This window comes from Lethenteron reissneri, chromosome 67 (assembly GCF_015708825.2).
Source record: "Lethenteron reissneri isolate LAM-NWPU_2019-01 chromosome 67, ASM1570882v1, whole genome shotgun sequence".
NCBI classification, from domain to species: Eukaryota; Metazoa; Chordata; class Hyperoartia; order Petromyzontiformes; family Petromyzontidae; genus Lethenteron; species Lethenteron reissneri.
In genome coordinates, this window is record NC_083845.1 from 9,033,492 (window position 1) to 9,051,083 (window position 17,592).

The 17,592-nt window shown below is 57.8% G+C and overlaps 1 protein-coding gene across 2 annotated transcripts in view; it reads left to right on the plus strand.

Annotated features, from left to right (window-relative positions):
* LOC133360233 (ATP-binding cassette sub-family A member 2-like) overlaps positions 1-17,592 on the plus strand; it is a 56,809-nt gene that overhangs the window by 34,227 nt on the left and 4,990 nt on the right. Inside the window, exons 24-48 of one of the 2 annotated variants that reach the window (XM_061578871.1) lie at positions 184-380; positions 934-1,101; positions 1,225-1,514; positions 2,396-2,513; positions 3,297-3,617; positions 4,455-4,670; positions 5,185-5,287; positions 6,264-6,721; positions 6,958-7,144; positions 7,420-7,525; positions 7,903-8,014; positions 8,209-8,269; positions 8,946-9,120; positions 9,546-9,661; positions 10,437-10,584; positions 11,417-11,540; positions 12,179-12,311; positions 12,751-12,871; positions 13,355-13,533; positions 14,044-14,185; positions 15,161-15,295; positions 16,063-16,166; positions 16,372-16,464; positions 16,616-16,718; positions 17,176-17,313. In XM_061578871.1, coding sequence (XP_061434855.1) covers positions 184-380; positions 934-1,101; positions 1,225-1,514; positions 2,396-2,513; positions 3,297-3,617; positions 4,455-4,670; positions 5,185-5,287; positions 6,264-6,721; positions 6,958-7,144; positions 7,420-7,525; positions 7,903-8,014; positions 8,209-8,269; positions 8,946-9,120; positions 9,546-9,661; positions 10,437-10,584; positions 11,417-11,540; positions 12,179-12,311; positions 12,751-12,871; positions 13,355-13,533; positions 14,044-14,185; positions 15,161-15,295; positions 16,063-16,166; positions 16,372-16,464; positions 16,616-16,718; positions 17,176-17,313 — 4,048 coding nt within the window. The remainder of the gene's footprint in view (positions 1-183; positions 381-933; positions 1,102-1,224; positions 1,515-2,395; positions 2,514-3,296; positions 3,618-4,454; positions 4,671-5,184; positions 5,288-6,263; positions 6,722-6,957; positions 7,145-7,419; positions 7,526-7,902; positions 8,015-8,208; positions 8,270-8,945; positions 9,121-9,545; positions 9,662-10,436; positions 10,585-11,416; positions 11,541-12,178; positions 12,312-12,750; positions 12,872-13,354; positions 13,534-14,043; positions 14,186-15,160; positions 15,296-16,062; positions 16,167-16,371; positions 16,465-16,615; positions 16,719-17,175; positions 17,314-17,592) is intronic. The other variant, XM_061578872.1, reaches the window with a different exon arrangement.

The window sequence follows — 17,592 nt, forward strand, 5'->3', positions numbered from 1 at the left end:
GCCAACACCACTCCCGGCCACCTTTTGTCTCCCCAGTGCCGATGTTCATCGCACAATTCCCCGTGCGATGATTTATAGCCAAGTCGACCTTGGGGAAATCCCAGGACCGTTTCAAATATTCAAATGTGTGAACTGCAACGATGATGATTTTCTCCCTGCCCCCCCAACTCCTCCACCTCCTAGGATGATCGAGGACCTGGAGCTGAGCAACAAGCGGCACAGCAAGGCGTTGTCGCTGTCGGGAGGGATGAAGCGCAAGCTGTCGGTCGCCATCGCCTTCGTGGGCGGCTCGCGCGCCGTCATCCTGGACGAGCCCACGGCCGGCGTGGACCCGTACGCACGCCGCGCCATCTGGGACCTCATCCTCAAGTACAAGCAGGGTGAGGTGCCCACGACCGGCATGCAGAGGGGGGCGGGGGATGAGGAGGAGGCTGGTAGGCCGAAACCCGCTCCCAAACCATGTCCGCGGCGGACGCAGCGGCGGTGAGGAAGGGGGCGGGGGAGGCATTACGTCGGTGGGACAGGTGGCTCGTCCTATTTGCTGCGGGGCTCGCGTTCGGCAGTGCTAGGAGCCGCGCACGTTGGTTGGCAGAGCAGGATCTCGCACGATCTAACTCTTTCCCATTCCGATGACGTACGTGTACGTCATCTTCCGGTTCCGTTGCGATGACGTACACAACATAAATACATTCCATCGGCTCCGAGATTCGGGGGTGAACGGGACCCCCCCTCCACCCTGCAACTTGCAGACGTCTCGGAACGGGAAGAGAGTGAACACGGTGCTTGTCCTGATGGTACTGGGCCCTGAGTGTCCGTTCCATTGAACTTTTCCTTCGTAAGTACGTTGAACCTCTTTTGGCAGTGTACGTAGCCAGCCGTGCTAATCGGAGGTTCCTCGCGGTGTGGGGGGGTGGTTTGTCATCTTTGGTGAAGGCCGCACGATCCTGCTGTCCACGCACCACATGGACGAGGCGGATCTGCTGGGGGACCGCATCGCCATCATCTCCCACGGGCGGCTCAAGTGCTTCGGTTCGCCGCTCTTCCTCAAGAGCACCTTCGGCGACGGGTACCACCTCACGCTCGTCAAGCAGCAGAGCGGCGGTGAGAGGGGGCGAGAGGGGGTGATTTTTGATGATGATGATGACAAGGATGACGACGATTGACGATGGCGATGACAATTGCGGTGGTGGTGATGATGATGACGACGATGCTATCTGTTGGCAGCGGAGCCGCAAGGCTGCGCCGCCGACGTCACCGCAGCCACCTCGTCGGCCTCTTCGTCCTCCTCCACGTCGTCGTCGTCGCGCGGGAAGGGCGGCGGAAGCTCCCCGGGGGCGGGGGGTGCCGGTGGTGGTGGCGGCGGGGGCGAGAGCCCATGCCGGGAGCCGCGGGTGACGCGCTTCATCTGCCGCGTGGTTCCCGCCGCGACCCTGCTGTCCGACTCGAGCACCGAGCTGTCGTACGTGCTGCCCGCCGATGCCGTGCGCAAGGGCTGCTTCCAGAAGCTTTTCCAGGTGGGCGAGCGGCGACGACGACGCCGCTCTGATTGTCGCAGCCGCCACGATTCCGATCGTTCACGTGGGGAAATAAATGAAAAAGTAAAAAAATGTCACATTTATTTTACCAGGTAAGGCCAACTGAGATCATCATCATCATTCGCAGTGGCTTTTGGTTGGTCTAGCGGTGGACGGCTGGGAGCAGGAGCACTCGCTCGCTCGATCATGTCTGCCAGTGCGCACACAACGGCACAAAGGGTCTCCGTTAAAAACTAACGTGAGCAGAAGATGTTCACTACCTTGGCGAGATGTTAACTCCCTCGCCTGGTATGCAGGAGGTCGTGGATTAGATCCTGATCCTGACGCTTGCTGTCTCTTTCTCTCTCTCTGTGTTTTTTTTTCCTCCACTTTTTAAATCGACGTCATGGCTGCAATCAATATACACACGACAGTGATGATGATGGTAGTAAGCCACTTCGTTGAGCTGTCATTTGAGGCATGAGCAGTACCACTGCGCCGCCGCCACCACCCTGCCATCTTCATCATCTCTGCTCTCTTGATGCAACAAATGTTTGGCCGTGTCTGTGTGTGATCCCTTGTTGGGGGAGCGGTGGCGCCGTGGTTCGCGCGATGCACTATGAAACCCAGCGACTGGAGTTCGATTCCCGTTCATGACCAATAACGATGAAATGTTTTAACCGTTTCTGGGCCTCCCCTAGGTCAACTCGGCCTTACATAGGCACCTTGTGTGGAGTGTAAATGTCATCACTGTGGGAGACCAAGGGGGCCGGGCGTGGTGGTGGCCAGCCTTCATAGGTTGCTTCGCGCTAAGAGCACTTGCCCAACAACGGTCTGTTGAAAAACTATATGGGGGGATCTTCGTATTTGTCCCTTATTAGGCCCTGGAGGAGAATTTGATTGACTTGGAACTGAGCAGCTTTGGTCTGAGCGACACCACGCTGGAGGAGGTGTTCCTGAAGGTGTCGGAAGAGGACTTATCCCAGGAGGCGATGGATGGTGAGGTCTCCGACCACACACACACACACCACCACTACCGTTGCCACAGCTGTCCACTGCCATCGCCACCATCACCACCACTGCTGCAGACGAGGAAGTTGTACCCTAGCCCTGCCAGGAGAAGGCGGTACAGCAACAACGTGGACACCACCTGTTACGTCTGTACGGGGATAGAGTGTTTCCCCCTCGCATGTGTAGGTTTTCTCCGGGTGCTCTGGTTTCCTCCCACATGTGAGTGCTCGTTAATTGGCCGATAATACCATAAACTATTTAAACTATATAAACTACATTTATTTTACCAGGTTTGGCCCACTGAGCTGTGTAGCTCTTTTTCAGAAGCGACCTGGCCACAAATGAAAGCTCAATGAAGTGCCTTATCACGTGGACATTTATAACCGCCAAATACTCTAAACACGTGATATTGATTTCTAAATCTGGAGGTAAAACCGGAGGACACGGATAAAAATCCACGTGACCACGGGGAGAGAAAGTGACACACAAACTCCAAATATACAGCTGGCGTCAGGGTCGGGATAGAACCCGCGACCTCCTGCGTACCAGACGAGGTAGTTAACATCTCGCCACCGTGCCGCCCCACTGTCACCATCACTACCACTAAAGACGAAGATCCCCGTACAGCCTTAACAGACTGTTTGGTCACGGCGCTGTTAGCGAGCGCCACCACCATCACCGCCAGCCTCGGTGCGAGGCGGCCGCGTGCGGGGCCCAGGGCGCTCGGCGTTTTGTGCGAGGCACCGCTCTCGTCCCTCGTCCCTGTCTCAGAAGAGGACGCGAGGAGCGGCGGCGACGACTCCGCCTCCGCCACCGCCGCCGGCAAGACCGGCGCTCGCTCCGCACGCTCGCCGGGCCGCGGCGCCCGCGGAGCTCGTCCCGCGGCGGGGATCGACGAGGAGGACGAGGAGGAGGAGGAGGACGACCAGGACGTGGGCTCGGCGGGAGGGACGAGCGGCACGTCGCCCGGGTCGTCGTCGTCGGTGGGCTCGGTGCGCGGGGACGAGTTTAGCGCGTACACCGTGTCCGGCGAGTACGGCCCGCTGCTCGCCCGCGCCGGACATGACGACGCCGACACCGCCAGCCTGCGCGGTGAGAGGGCCCCGGCTGTTGTGGGGGGAGGGGGGGGGGCGGCACGTGGGTGTGCCACAGTGACGAGATGTTCACTACCTCGCCTGGTATACAGGAGGTCGTGAGTTCGATCCCGACCCCGGACACCTGTATATTTGTAGTTTGAATGTCTCTCTCTCAACGTCACGCGTTTTAGAGTATTTGGCTGCTGCTATAAATGTCCACGTGATGATGAGCCCATTTCGTTCAGCTATCATTTGTGTAGGTCTCATTTGAAAAAGAGCTACATAGCTGAGTGGTGCCTTACCTGGTAAAGTTTAGTTTAGTATATGTACATCGCTGTACATCTAATCTATGGGGGAGTGGTAGTGTAGCGGTTAGGGCGTGCTGCCGCTATGACGACCTGAGTTTGATTCCCGGTTCCCGGGCCTCCTCCCCTAGGTCGATTCGGCATCAAATGAGTACCTGGTGCAGTATGTAAACATCACCGCTTGGGAGACAAAGGTGGCCTGGCGTGGTGATGACCACCCACCTCCTCTTGAGCTGTGCCGGCCTTATTAAGGGCTACTCGCTACCAGCACTTCCCCCAACAGTCTGCTAAAGCTGAATGTGAGAGCTTTGTTTTCTCTTCGTTATGGGGAGTCGAGCAGCAGTCGCACACAGCGCACCGTTGTCCCGGAGCCTCGTCCGGACCTCTCGTGGGTCGGCTCAAAGTCAACAGTCTGTTAAAAGCTCCAAAGGGATTGGGGGGGGGGGGGCACTCTGCATTTGTACATCTAATATTTCACGTGTAGCCACCTAATTGTGTTGTGTAATTGCGCTTACCGTGTCCGTGCACCGCTGCCGCCGTCGACCCAGAGCCGGAGCCGCGTGCCACGCCATCCCCGGAGCTCGACGGCCAGGGCAGCTACTCGCTGGACGAGTCGTGGCTGCGCCTGCGGCAGTTCCACGGCCTGCTGGTCAAGCGGCTGCACCACGCCAAGCGCAACACCAAGGGGCTCTTCTCCCAGATCCTGCTGCCCGCCTTCTTCGTTTGCGTCGCCATGACGGTGGCGCTTTCCGTGCCCGAGATCAGTGCGTGGCCTCAACCCCCCCCCCGCTCGCCCCAAACTCCCCCTGCTAGCCTCCCCTTAGTACCTGGTGTGACGTGTAAACATCGGCACTGGGGAGACAAAGGCAGCCGGGTGTGGTGGCTAGCAGCACCTGCCCCAAGAGTCTGCCAAGGCGACACGATGGAGATGGGGTGGCCAGATGTTAACTACCTCACCTGGTACACAGGAGGTCATGCGTTTGATTTTGATCCTGTATAGTTGGAGTTTGCGTGTCTCTTTTTTCGTGCTCATGTGGATTATTCTTCGGGTCCTCTGATTTTTCCCTCCACATTTAGAATCAGCGTCACGCGTTTAGAGTATTGGCTGCTATACATTTCTACACAATGATGATGATGATGATAAGCCACTTCATTGAGCTATCATTCGTGGTCAGGTCGCTTCCGAAAAAGAGCTACACAGCTCAGTTAGGGGCCTATAATAGTTTCTAGTTTAATCTTGAACTCGCCCATGCGCCGTCTCTGCCCGTGTGACCCTAGGCGACCTCCCCCCGCTGGTGCTGACGCCGTCGCAGTACCACAACTATACGCAGCCACGGGGCAACTTTGTGCCCTTCGCCAACGAGGAGCGCAAGGAGTACCGGTGAGGGGGGTGGGGTGGGCGTGAGAGGAGGGGTGGGCATGAGGGGAGGGGCGGGCGTGGGGTGGTCTCAGTGGGGCTGGGCCGGTGACCCTGCCGACACGGCCATTGTGATTCCCCATGTGAGGAAGACTTCCGACCCCAGAGCTCAGTTTTCTCAATGCGTGGATCTCTTTCGTGAGAGAGAGCGACTCGGAGTCGTTCCTTCTCGCTTTCTCTCTCCGAGAGAGAGGGGACGACTCCGGGAGAGAGAGAGAGAGAGGGGGTGACTCCGAGAGAGAGAGAGGGGATGACTCCGGGAGAGAGAGAGAAGGGACGACTCCGGGAGAGAGAGGGAGGGGAAGACTCGGAGGCGCGAGGGGGAGGAACCACTAGATGAGTACAGAGGTAGCAGCAGCAACAATTGCCCAAGCTCTGCGGTCCTCTATGTACACGGTGCTGTTATCGTCACACGTGCTGAGGTGTGGTTACTGACCGTGCTTGTGCACCACTGCTACCAGATACCGTGTGTCACAGAATCTTTCATCACGGAGCCGAGTGCATCCATCGTCAGAGATGGAATTCGGCAAAATTAAGCGCGGAAAATAATTTCATTTGAGGTGTCTATAGTTTTTTTTTGTGTAGCCGTTGCTAACCAGTTCATCAGCTCCCACTGCGCTTGAGAACCCGGTCTAAGGTCTAACCACAGCTTGGCCTGCGTGAGTCCATGGCGTCTGCTGTGTGATACTATGGGGGTTCCTATGTGAGACTGTGGCTCTCATATGCGAGTCTGTGGAACATGCATGCGAGCCCCTGGGGTCTCTGTTCCGTGAGACCACCACACTTGAGAAACGCGGCTTTGATCGCGGTGGTCGGGCAGTTAAAGCCCGGATTGTAACCCAGGCTCGGCACTCTGACCCTCCGAGCCCACCATGCGGCCCTTTACGCAGCTCCCTCTTCAACTAAAATCTTGTTTTCCTCTCACGCCACCGCTGCCCAGCCTGGCTCGCTCCCCCGACGCCCGCCCCCAGCAGCTGGTGTCCACCTTCCGCCTGCCCTCGGGACTGGGCGCCACGTGCGTCCTCAAAAGCCCCGCCGGCCCCGCGGCGCCGGCGGCGACGGCGGCGTCCGGCGCCAACGGCAGCAGCGCGGAGGCGGCGGAAGCGGCGGCGGTTCAGACGGCGAACCTGAGCGAGGCGGCGCGCTCGCTGGCGGCGCGCCGCTTCGAGTCCATGTGCCTCGACTCGTTCACGCAGGGCGTGCCGCTCTCCAACTTCGTGCCGCTGCCGGTGGCCGAGCCCAGCGCCGGTCCGTCGCTTCCTCCGTCGCCGCCGGCGCCGTTTGGCGGGACCGCCACGGTCGCGGCTCCCGCGGCAACCGCGGCGGTGACCGATCGGGGGGAAGGAACGAGCGGCGTTGGACCTACCGGCACTACCGGCACCTCCTCTTCCTCGTCCGGTGAGAGCGATGGGGACGGTTGCGGCCAGGGGCGTTAATCGCTCACGGGAGGTTTTCAAGGTCGCTGATGAACCCCGCGAGAGAGAGAGAGACACACACCCAGGAACTCCGTGAGCCCAGTTCTGGGCTCGGTGTTTCTGCTCGCGAACGGCACTTGCCCCAACGGTCTGTTAAGGCTACACGGGGGATCTTCGTCTTTGTGGTGGTGTGGCCGCGTGCCGTTCGCCCCGCCGCAGGCTCTGCGGTGCACGAGGCGGTGCGCTGCGTGTGCGCCCCGCACGGGACCGGCTTCTACTGCCCGACCGGCGCGGGCGGACACCCGCCCAGCACCACCGTGGTGACGGGAGACATCCTGCAGGACGTGAGCGGGCGCAACGTGTCCGAGTACCTGCTGTTCACCTCCAACCAGTACCGCTTGCACAGGTGCTGCTCGGCGTCTCTGATGGGGGTCTCTGGGCATTGACAGACAGACAGGTCTATGATAGAGTCTCTAGACAGTCAGACAGACAGGTTTATGATGGAGTGTCTAGACAGACAGACAGACAGGTCTATGATTGGGGTCTCTATACAGTCAGACAGACCAGTCTCTGATGCAATGCTGAGACGTACAGGGCAGTCTCTGGTGGAGTCTTCTAGATGGTCAGGAATCGACCATTGGCAGCTGCAGTTGGCTGCACTGATTGTTGGTATCTCGTCAGGTATGGCGCCATTACCTTTGGAAACATCCGCAAGTCCATCCCACACTCCTTCGTCAACAAGGCCCCCGCCTCGATCCGCAAGATTGCCGTGCGACGGGCAGCACAGGTTCGCATTTCTGCTGCAGCAACATCAAACTTTATATAAGCTATTTCTTATTTTACTGGTTAAGGCCCCCCACTGAGCTACAAAGCTCTAACTTTTCTACCTGGCTATCACAAATGATAGCTCAACGAAGTCGCTTGTCATCATATGCAAACTTGTATCAACCAAACACTCTAAATGCACGTAGATTTTAAATGTGGAGGGAAAAGCCGGAGGACCCGGAGAAAAATCCACGCGGCCACGGGATCAAACCCATGACCTCCTGCATACCAGACGAGGGAGTTAACATCTCGCCACCACGGCCGTTCGCGACTGCGATCACCGTACGTTTCTCTTTGGCTGTGGCCTCCGCCGGTGACCTCGTGTCCCTCCCCGTGTAGGTCTACTACAACCACAAGGGCTACCACAGCATGCCCACCTACTTGAACGTCATCAACAACGCCATCCTGCGCGCCAACCTGCCCAAGAGCAAGGGAAACCCTGCCGCTTACGGTGACCGTTTTAACGTCGTGACATGCATCGCGTCCGTCCGTCTTTCGATAACGATGATTCTCGTAGAGATGTGTGTACGTGTGTGTGTGTGTGTTCAACTTCTTTCGCACCACTGTACGTAGCTAATTGTGCTAATCGGAGATGATCTGCAATGAGGTCACTGATCGGTGGCTCGTGCGGTTTCCCCGTTGCAGGAATAACGCTCATCAACCACCCCATGAACAAGACCAGCGCGAGCCTCTCCCTTGACTACCTGTGAGTCACACGGCCCTCCCTGCAGGATAAGAGTTGTCGGGGTGCCACGATGGCGAGATGCCATCTCCCTCTCCTGGTATGCAGGAGGTCGTGGGCTCAATCTCTTCGACCCTCGCACCTGCTGCATATTTGGAATTTGCGTGTCTCTCCCCGTGGTCGTGTGTATTTTTCTTCGGGTCCTCCGGTTTTTCTCTCCACATTTAGAATCAACATCACGCATTTAGAGTATTTGGCTACTGCTATAAATTTTGACATGACAAGCCACTTCATCGAGCTATCGTTAGTGGCCAGGTCGCTTCTGAAAAGAGCGATATAGCACCGTGGGCCTTACCTGGCAAAATACTAAGTAAATAAATATACGGGCGTGGCTTGGGCTGGAGAAGAGATTGTTGATGCGGTACAGGAGGATGTGAAGCTGGTTTTACTTGCCGATGACTAGTACCAGCTGTTTCAAGAACGGCCTCCGTGGAGGAGGTTTGTGAAGGGCGCTACCAGGCAATGTGAGACGTGGCGCACTTTGACGTTACTGGGCAGTCGGAGGCAGCCACCCTCCAACAACAACGAGGGCAGGGGAGCGACGCTCGCAACAACGAGTGGAGCGCCGGGTGGAAGTGGGGAGCACACGTGCTGTGGCAAACGGCGGCTGTTGTCGTTGTCGCTGCTGCTGTTGAGTCAGGCTGCAGGGCACGGACGTGGTGATCGCCATCTTCATCATCGTGGCCATGTCGTTCGTGCCGGCCAGCTTCGTGGTCTTCCTGGTAGCTGAGAAGTCCACGAAGGCCAAGCACCTGCAGTTCGTCAGCGGCTGCGACCCGGTCATCTACTGGCTTGCCAACTACGTGTGGGACATGGTCAGTGGCGTCTCGCATGCGGTGCGCATCTCGGAGTGACTCGCACGCCGACTCGCTAATTGACTGACTGACCGACTGATTGGCCGACCAACTTTCTGCCTGACTAAATTACCGACTCGCTGATTGACTGACCGGCTGACTGACTGATCAATGAACTTATTGCCTGACTAACTTACCAACTCGCTGATTGACTGACCGGCTGACTGACTGATCAATGAACTTATTGCCTGACAAACTTACCAACTCGCTGATTGACTGACCGGCTGAATGACTGATCAATTAATTAATTGCCTGACTAACTTACCAACTCGCTGACTGAGTGACCGACCAACCGACCGACTAACCAAGAAACGTCTTGCCTGACTAACTAACCGAATCGCCGATCGACCGAGCAAGCGTGTGGCCGTGTGCCGCTTGTGCTGCAGCTGAACTACCTGGTGCCCGCCACGTTCTGCATCATCATCCTGTTTGTGTTCGATCTGCCGGCCTACACCTCGCCCACCAACTTCCCAGCCGTGCTCGCCCTCTTCCTGCTCTACGGGTGAGGAAGCACGACGCCACTCCCCTCCACTCCCCCACTTCCCCCACCCCGGCCGTCTCCACACAGGCACAAGGCGGGGCATGGCACGGCACGGCACGCACCATGAGACATGGAAGGACGCACGCCCATATCACGGCGCCAGGGAGAAACTAAAAAAGTGATTTTAACTGTTTTTTTATTTTACCAAATAAGGCCCGCTGAGCTATATAGCTATTTTTCAGAAGCGATCTGGCCACAAATGATAGGTCAACGAAGTGGCTCATCGTCATCATCACGTGGACATTTATAGCAGCCAAATGCTCTAAGCGCATGTATCTAAATGTGGAGGGGAAACGTGAGGACCCAGAGAAAAATCCATGTGACCACAGAGAAACATGCAAAATCCAAATATACAGGCATCTGTGTCGGGATCGAACCCATGACCTCCTGTATACCGGGCGAGGTAGTTAACATCTACAGACAAAGGCAGCCAGGAGTGGTGCTGGCCACACCACCCGCTCGCGCGCCGTGCCGGCCTTCATAGGCGCTCACTAACAGCACTTGCCCCAACAGCTTTGAAGGCTAGACGGGGCGCTGTTTGTCTTCGTACGTGCGTGTGTGTGTGTGTACGTACCTGGTGCGACCTGTAAGCATCAGCACTAGGGATACAAAGGCAGCTGGGCGTGGTGCTGGCCGCCACTCCCTCGTCTGCTGTGCTGTTCTGATGCTGTCTAACGGCACTTGCCCTGACGGTCTGTCAAGGCTACATGGGAGATCTTTGCGTGCGTGCACACAGCTGGTCCATCACCCCCATCATGTACCCGGCGTCGTTCTGGTTCGACGTTCCCAGCACGGCCTACGTCTTCCTCATCGTCATCAACCTCTTCATCGGCATCACGGCCACCGTCGCCACCTTCATGCTGCAGCTCTTCGAGCATGACAAGGTGAGGGCGCCGCTGCCCCCCGCCGTTTCTTCCCCGCCTCTGCTGCACCTACTGTCCAAGGCTCGCCTACCCCGGCCATCCGCGCCCATCCACTCCCTGCCCCTGTTGAAGCCCAGCATTGAGATTGTTGTCCTCTTCTGCTCTGCTGCCTATGATTGTGTGTGGAGGGGTGTAGAGAGAGACGAGAGGGGAGAGGCAGGAGAGTGCGTGGAGCGGAGTCGAATGAGATGAGAGGTCGTAGAGGGGAAAAGAGTGAGATGAGAGGGGGAGAGGCAGGAGATTGCATAGAGGAGAGTAGGGTGATATGGCAGAACAAGGGTACAGCTCTTCCTCGACGCCTACCCACGGGAAGGGCTACATTTGTGCGGTGATCCACCAACCCTCGCTGCTGCCTCCACGGTGCGGCATTCCAGGCCACGCCGTGCTCGGCATCGTAGCCACCACTGTGTTCTGATGAACAGTCTCAAGTGTGCTGTTGCTGCTGCTGTTGTTTTGTCATGAGCAGGATGGGGAGCGGGTGTGTCGCGGTGAGCACGCTGCACTACGAACCCAGTGTCACGAGTTCGATTTCCGTTCATGGCCAACACCAGTGACGATTATTTGAACCGGTCCTGGCCCAACCCCTAGGTCGACTCGGCCTCAAATGTGTACCTGGTGCTGTGTGTAAACATCGCCGCTGGGGAGACGAAGATGGCCGGGCATTGGGTTGGCCACCCACCCCCTTGTGTGCCGTGTGCCAGCCTTCATAGGTGCTGCTCGCTTTACAGCCCTTGACCCAAACAGTCTGTTGCAGGCTACACGGGGGAAATCTTTGTCTTTTTGTCGTGAGCAGGACCTGAAGGCCGTGAACGAATACCTCAAGACCATCTTCCTCATCTTCCCCAACTACAACCTGGGCCACGGACTCATGGACCTGGCCTACAACGAGTACATCAACGAGTACTACATCAAGATCGGTGCGTGCGCCACCACTGCCGCCACAAGGGGCTTCAACAATGGCCGGGGGGTGGGAGACGAGAAACCCGCACACCAACGCTCAAACCGAGATTTCACCGGTGCTGGCACAGTGACAACGGCCACTGTGAACCACTGATCGATACACCCAGACCCAAGTCTTGAACCCAAGAATCTCAGAGGTGTTGGCTCAGCGTCTCTGACCTGGCCATTATGACCCCCCCCCACCCCCTGTGAAAGAGAGAGGGAGAGAACGCCAGACCCAGGGCTCGGACCCAGATGTTTATTGGTGCCGGCTCAATGTCTCTGACCCGTGTGTGTGTGCGACCCCTGTGTGTGTGTGTGCGACCCCTGTGTGTGTGTGTGTGCGCGACCCCTGTGTGTGTGTGTGTGCGTGACCACTGTGTGTGTGTGTGTGCGTGACCACTGTGTGTGTGTGTGTGCGACCCCTCTGTGTGTGTGTGTGTGTGCGCGACCCCTCTGTGTGTGTGTGTGTGCGCGACCCCTCTGTGTGTGTGTGTGTGCGCGACCCCTGTGTGTGTGTGTGCGTGACCCCTGTGTGTGTGTGCGTGACCCCTCTGTGTGGTGTGTGTGTGTGTGCGTGCATGACCCTTGTGTGTGTGTGTGTGTGTGCTCTCAGGTCAGGCCGACAAGGCCAAGTCCCCCTTCAAGTGGGACATCATCACCCGCAGCCTCGTCGCCATGGCGGTGGAGGGAGTCGTGGGCTTCTTCATCACCGTCATGTGCCAGTACAACTTCCTGCGCAAGCCCAGGTGAGGGGTCTGTCACGCACGTTACCCGGGCAACGGGGCTGCACGTTAATCCAGGTAACCTGGGTCGTGAAGCCCGCATGCCCAGCCACCGCATGCCCAAGCGGATTCTGTTCGGCCGGACAGAATTTAGAAACATTCCAAATTTCGACGTGGCGAAAAGCCGCTTCGTTGAGCGATCATTTGTGGCATGTCGCTTTTGAAAAAAAGCTACATTGCTCAGTGGGCCTTTCGATGATTTGAACCGGTCCTGGACCTCCCCTAGGTCGGCTCGGCCTCAAATTAGTACCCGGTACGACGTGTAAACATCGCCACTGGGGGAGAGGGCCCCCCTCCCCTCCTCGTGCGGCACGTCGGCTTTCACAGGCGCCGCAACTCCTCGCTGACGGCACTCGCACCAACGGCCTGTCAAGGTGAATTGGGGGGGACCGTTGTCTTGCAGGCGCGTGCCTGTGAGCAGCCAGCCCGTGGAGCGGGAGGACGTGGACGTCTCCGCGGAGAGGAGGCGCGTGCTGAGGGGCGACGCCGACTGCGACGTCCTCAAGGTGGACAACCTCACCAAGGTAGCTCCTCCTCAACGCGTCCCCCCCCTCTCCGTGCGCAACCTCCGGCCTCTCGCCCCGTGTGCCCCCCCCTACCCCGCCCTGCCCGCCCCCCTCTGACTGGCAGACCGCAGAGCGCCGGCTTCGTCTGTCATGGCGTCTTGCCCCTAGCGAGTGGTGGTGTGACCGGTGGTTGGTTTGTGAAAACTTATTTCGTTAGGACTGCTTGTTGTTGTTTATTAGTTTATTATCCTTGCCCCGCACCTCCGATTTAAGCACGGTTGGCCTAGTACGGTGCGAAATAAGTTCAACATACACACATACGTACGTACCCCTGCCATTAAGGCAGCGACCCCTTCCAAGGGGAGGGGCGTCCTCGGGTGATGTAAGGAGGCGCTATCGAGATGCTCGGTGTTCATGCGGCGACTTTTTGTAAAATGGAAAATGCTGAGATTGCTGTTGTTGTTATCATCGTTGTTACGAATGCCGTGGACTCCCGTCCAGGTGTACCACTCGCGCAAGATGGGCCGCATCCTGGCCGTGGACCGGTTGTGCGTGGGCGTGCGGCCCGGCGAGTGCTTCGGCCTCCTGGGAGTGAACGGCGCCGGCAAAACGACCACGTTCAAGATGCTGACGGGAGACGCCAGCGTCACGGGGGGGGAAGCCTTCCTCAACGGCCACAGGTGAGGACCCTCCTCCACTGCACCGCCACGCCACACGATCAGATCTCTCCGTGAGCTACCAACCCCATCACAGCAGGCGCTAGAGGAGGCCTTCCTCAACGGCCATAGGTGGGCCCCTCCTCATCACCGCCTACACCTCACCGCCCCACGCCCCACGATCTGATCTCTCCGTGAGCCATCAACTCCATCACAGCAGGAAGTAGGTTAGGAGGCCTTCTTCAAAGGCCCTAGGTAGGCTCCTACTCCTCACGGCCTCCACCACACTGCTGGTAATGCTGCTACTGCTCTGTTTGCTACGATGTGCATCTGCTGATGATCATAAAGATCTTGCTGCTATTGCTGATGATGACGATACTGCTTGTTAACATTGCTGCTGCTGATGCTGCTGCTGTGCCCTATGTTCTGCTGCTGCTGCTGCTGATAATGACGATACTGATTGTTAACATTGCTGCTGCTGATGATGACGATACTGATTGTTAACATTGCTGCTGCTGTGCCCTATGTTCCCAGCGTGCTGCGCGACCAGCACAAGGTGCAGCAGACCATCGGCTACTGCCCGCAGTTCGACGCGCTCTTCGACGAGCTGACTGCGCGCGAGCACCTGGAGCTGTACACACGCCTGCGCGGCATCCCCTGGAGGGACGAGAAGAGGGTGAGACTGCGGCATCATCGTCGTTGTTGTCAACATCGTTATCATCGCCATCGTCAGCGTCATCATTGTCGTCAACATCACCACCATTGTCGTCAATGTCACCACCGTCATCGTCGTCATTACCATCGTCACAGTCGTCAAAGTCACCGAGATATGACGCATGTTTGAACTGTGTCGACCATCATCAGGACGAGCCTGAAACAAATATAAAATATAAAAATGTGCCACACCTCCGATTAGCACAGTTACCTACGTATGGTGCCATGGAGGTGCTACATACAAACACAACCGCGAGAGCACCACGTGGAAATTAGATTTGTTAGGCTGTGCTGGCTGGTGGAGGGCTTTGATGACACGAATTTTAGCCAGATCGTTAGGTAGTGGCCTAACCCAATAAACGATCGTAAATCAAATCCCCGTTTGTATTGTATCAACAAATGTATAGAGACCCTGGCTATCGTGTGTGTGATGTGGGATGCGCTATTGGAGGGGACGCTATGATCAGATTCTATCAACAGAAGTCGCGCGGAGAGTTTGTTGCAAAAACTTACTGTATGGGTGGGACGATGTGCCGTGCCGGCCTTCACAGGTGCTACTCACTAACAGCACTTGCCCCAACAGTGTTAAGGCTGTGCCGGTGATCTTGTCTTTGTGTGTGTGTGCAGGTAGTGTAGCAGTTAGCGCGCCACGTTACAAACCCAGTGACCAGCGTTCGATTCCCGCTCACGGCCAACAACAGTGGCAAATATTCGAACCGGTCATGGGCCTCCCCTAGATCGGCTCGGCCTCAAATGACTACCTGGTGCGGTGTGTAAATATCGCCACAAGGGAAACAAAGGCGGCCGGGCGGGGTGCTGGCCACCCACTCCTTCGTGTGCCGTGCCGGCCTTCATAGGTGCTCGCTAACAGCACTTTCCCCAAAAGTCCGTGAAGGCTACACGGCGTGTGTTTGTCTTTGTGTGTGCGAGTGTGCAGGTAGTGAACTGGGCCCTGCAGAAGCTGGGCTTGACGAGCTACGCGGACAAACCGGCCGGCACCTACAGCGGCGGCAATAAGCGCAAGCTGTCTACCGCCATCGCGCTCATCGGATACCCGCCCCTCATCTTCCTGGTGCCACAGCACTGCCGCCATCGTCACCACCGTCACCGCCACAGCTAATGTTACTAAGACTACCACCACCATCATCATCATGACTGCCGCCCTCAACAGCATCGACAGCATTATTAACCTGGCTCGCACCCAGGATCTCAGCTGTATTGGCTCAGTGGGCCACCTCGGCCGAATCCGGTTTTAAAAGGAAATAAATTAATAAAGCAAGCGCCGCGGTGGCGAGATGTCAACCACCTGGCCGAGTGCGCAGGATGTCGTGGGTTCAATCCACACCATGACGTCCGCTGTATATTTGGAGTTTGCGTGTTTCCATCTCCCCGTGGTCGCGTGGAATTTTATCCGGGTCCTCTGGTCTCCCCCCCCACATGTAGAATCAACTTCATGCGTTCAGTGTGTTTGGCTGCTATAAATTTCCACACGACGATGGTAAGCCAGTTTAACATGGAGGCTTACTACGTGTTAAACTAGTTGGCTGTGTCGGGTGGTGGCGGGTTTAACGACACATTTATATATTTACGCGATCTAACTCTTATGGATGACAAGCCATTTTAGTGGAGCTATCATGTGACCAGGTCGCTTCTGAAAAAGAGCCACACAGCTCAGCGGTGCCTTAGCTGGTATATAGTGCTATCAGGTCCACTGACAGCTTCTGAAACGATGACGTCTTTGCGGACGCAAACCACGAGGCACACGAGGGGGGAGCGACCCCCCTCCCCCCTCCCGGCTGAGATGCTCGCGAGACGATCTCCCGTGCCGTCTCGTGGCAGGATGAGCCGACGACGGGCATGGACCCGAAGGCGCGGCGCTTCCTGTGGAACCTCATCCTGGACATCATCAAGACGGGCCGCTCCGTGGTGCTCACCTCCCACAGGTGCTCACCCCACCCCCCTGCCCTGTCTCCGTCTTGCGCGTAGCGGAATCGCTCCCTCATTTGCTCGCTCACTCGCTCGCCCGCCCGCTCACTCACTCGCCCACTCACTGTCTCTGCACAGCGCTGAGCTCAAATCCACAGCTGAATCACCCACTCGCTTGATTGCTCCCGTCTCTCCCCTGCCACCCACCCCCCCTCCTCGCAGCATGGAGGAGTGCGAGGCCCTCTGCACCAGGCTGGCCATCATGGTGAACGGTCACTTCAAGTGTCTGGGCAGTATCCAGCACCTGAAGAACAGGTGGGCAGCCCACCAAACCCCCCTCCCGGTTTTAGCCAGGACATTGCACAGCGGCGGATGACGATGACGGCGATGACAACCATAATGGCGACGATTTTGTTGCGTGCCGTGTCTCCACCCTCCCCCCCCCCCCCCCCCCCCCACGATGCAGGTTTGGCGACGGCTACATGATCACGATCCGCACGCGCTCCACGCTGCACGTCAAGGAGGTGCTGCGATTCTTCAGCCGCAGCTTCCCCGACGCCGTGCTCAAGGTGACGGCGACCTTCAGAGTAGAGCCGTAGACCCGCGTGGAGAAGCGTAGACTCGCACGGAGACCCAATTGTTGGTCGCACCGGGTCCTCACTGGGTGGTGGCTGCTGCCTTCCCATGGCACGGCTGCTTTCCAACATCTGATCTTCTATTCCCACACGTGTGCGGTGTGTGTGTGATACCCGCGCGTGTGCGGTGTGTGTGTGTGTGAGATACCCGCGCGTGTGCGGTGTGTGTGTGATACTTGCGGTGTGTGCTGTGTGTGTGTGTGTGTGATACCCGCGCGTGTGCGGTGTGTGTGTGATACTTGCGGTGTGTGCTGTGTGTGTGTGTGTGAGATACCCGCGCGTGTGCGGTGTGTGTGTGATACTTGCGGTGTGTGCTGTGTGTGTGTGTGTGTGATACCCGCGCGTGTGTGGTGTGTGCGGTGTGTGTGATACCCACGCGGCGCGTGTGCAGGAGAGGCACCACACCAAGGTGCAGTACCAGCTCAAGTCGGAGACCCTGTCGCTCGCCGCGGTCTTCACCAAGATGGAGCAGGTGCTGGACGTGCTGGGCGTGGAGGACTACTCCGTCAGCCAGACCACGCTCGACAACGTGAGAGTGTGTGTGTGTGTCGCTCTCTCGCGGGGAGTGCACGACGGCCGTGTCGGGGACGCTGAGGCCGTTTCGCTGAGATCCTGACAAAAGTCAGCAGAGGGCGGGTGAGCTTGGAATGTCACTGTGCGGTACGGTTACGGCGCCGTAGTGGTCACGGTGCGGTGGTCACGGTGCGGTGGTCACGGTGCGGTGGTCACGGTGCGGTGGTCACGGTGCGGTGGTCACGGTGCGGTGGTCACGGTGCGGTGGTCACGGTGCGGTGCGGTTGCGACCCGC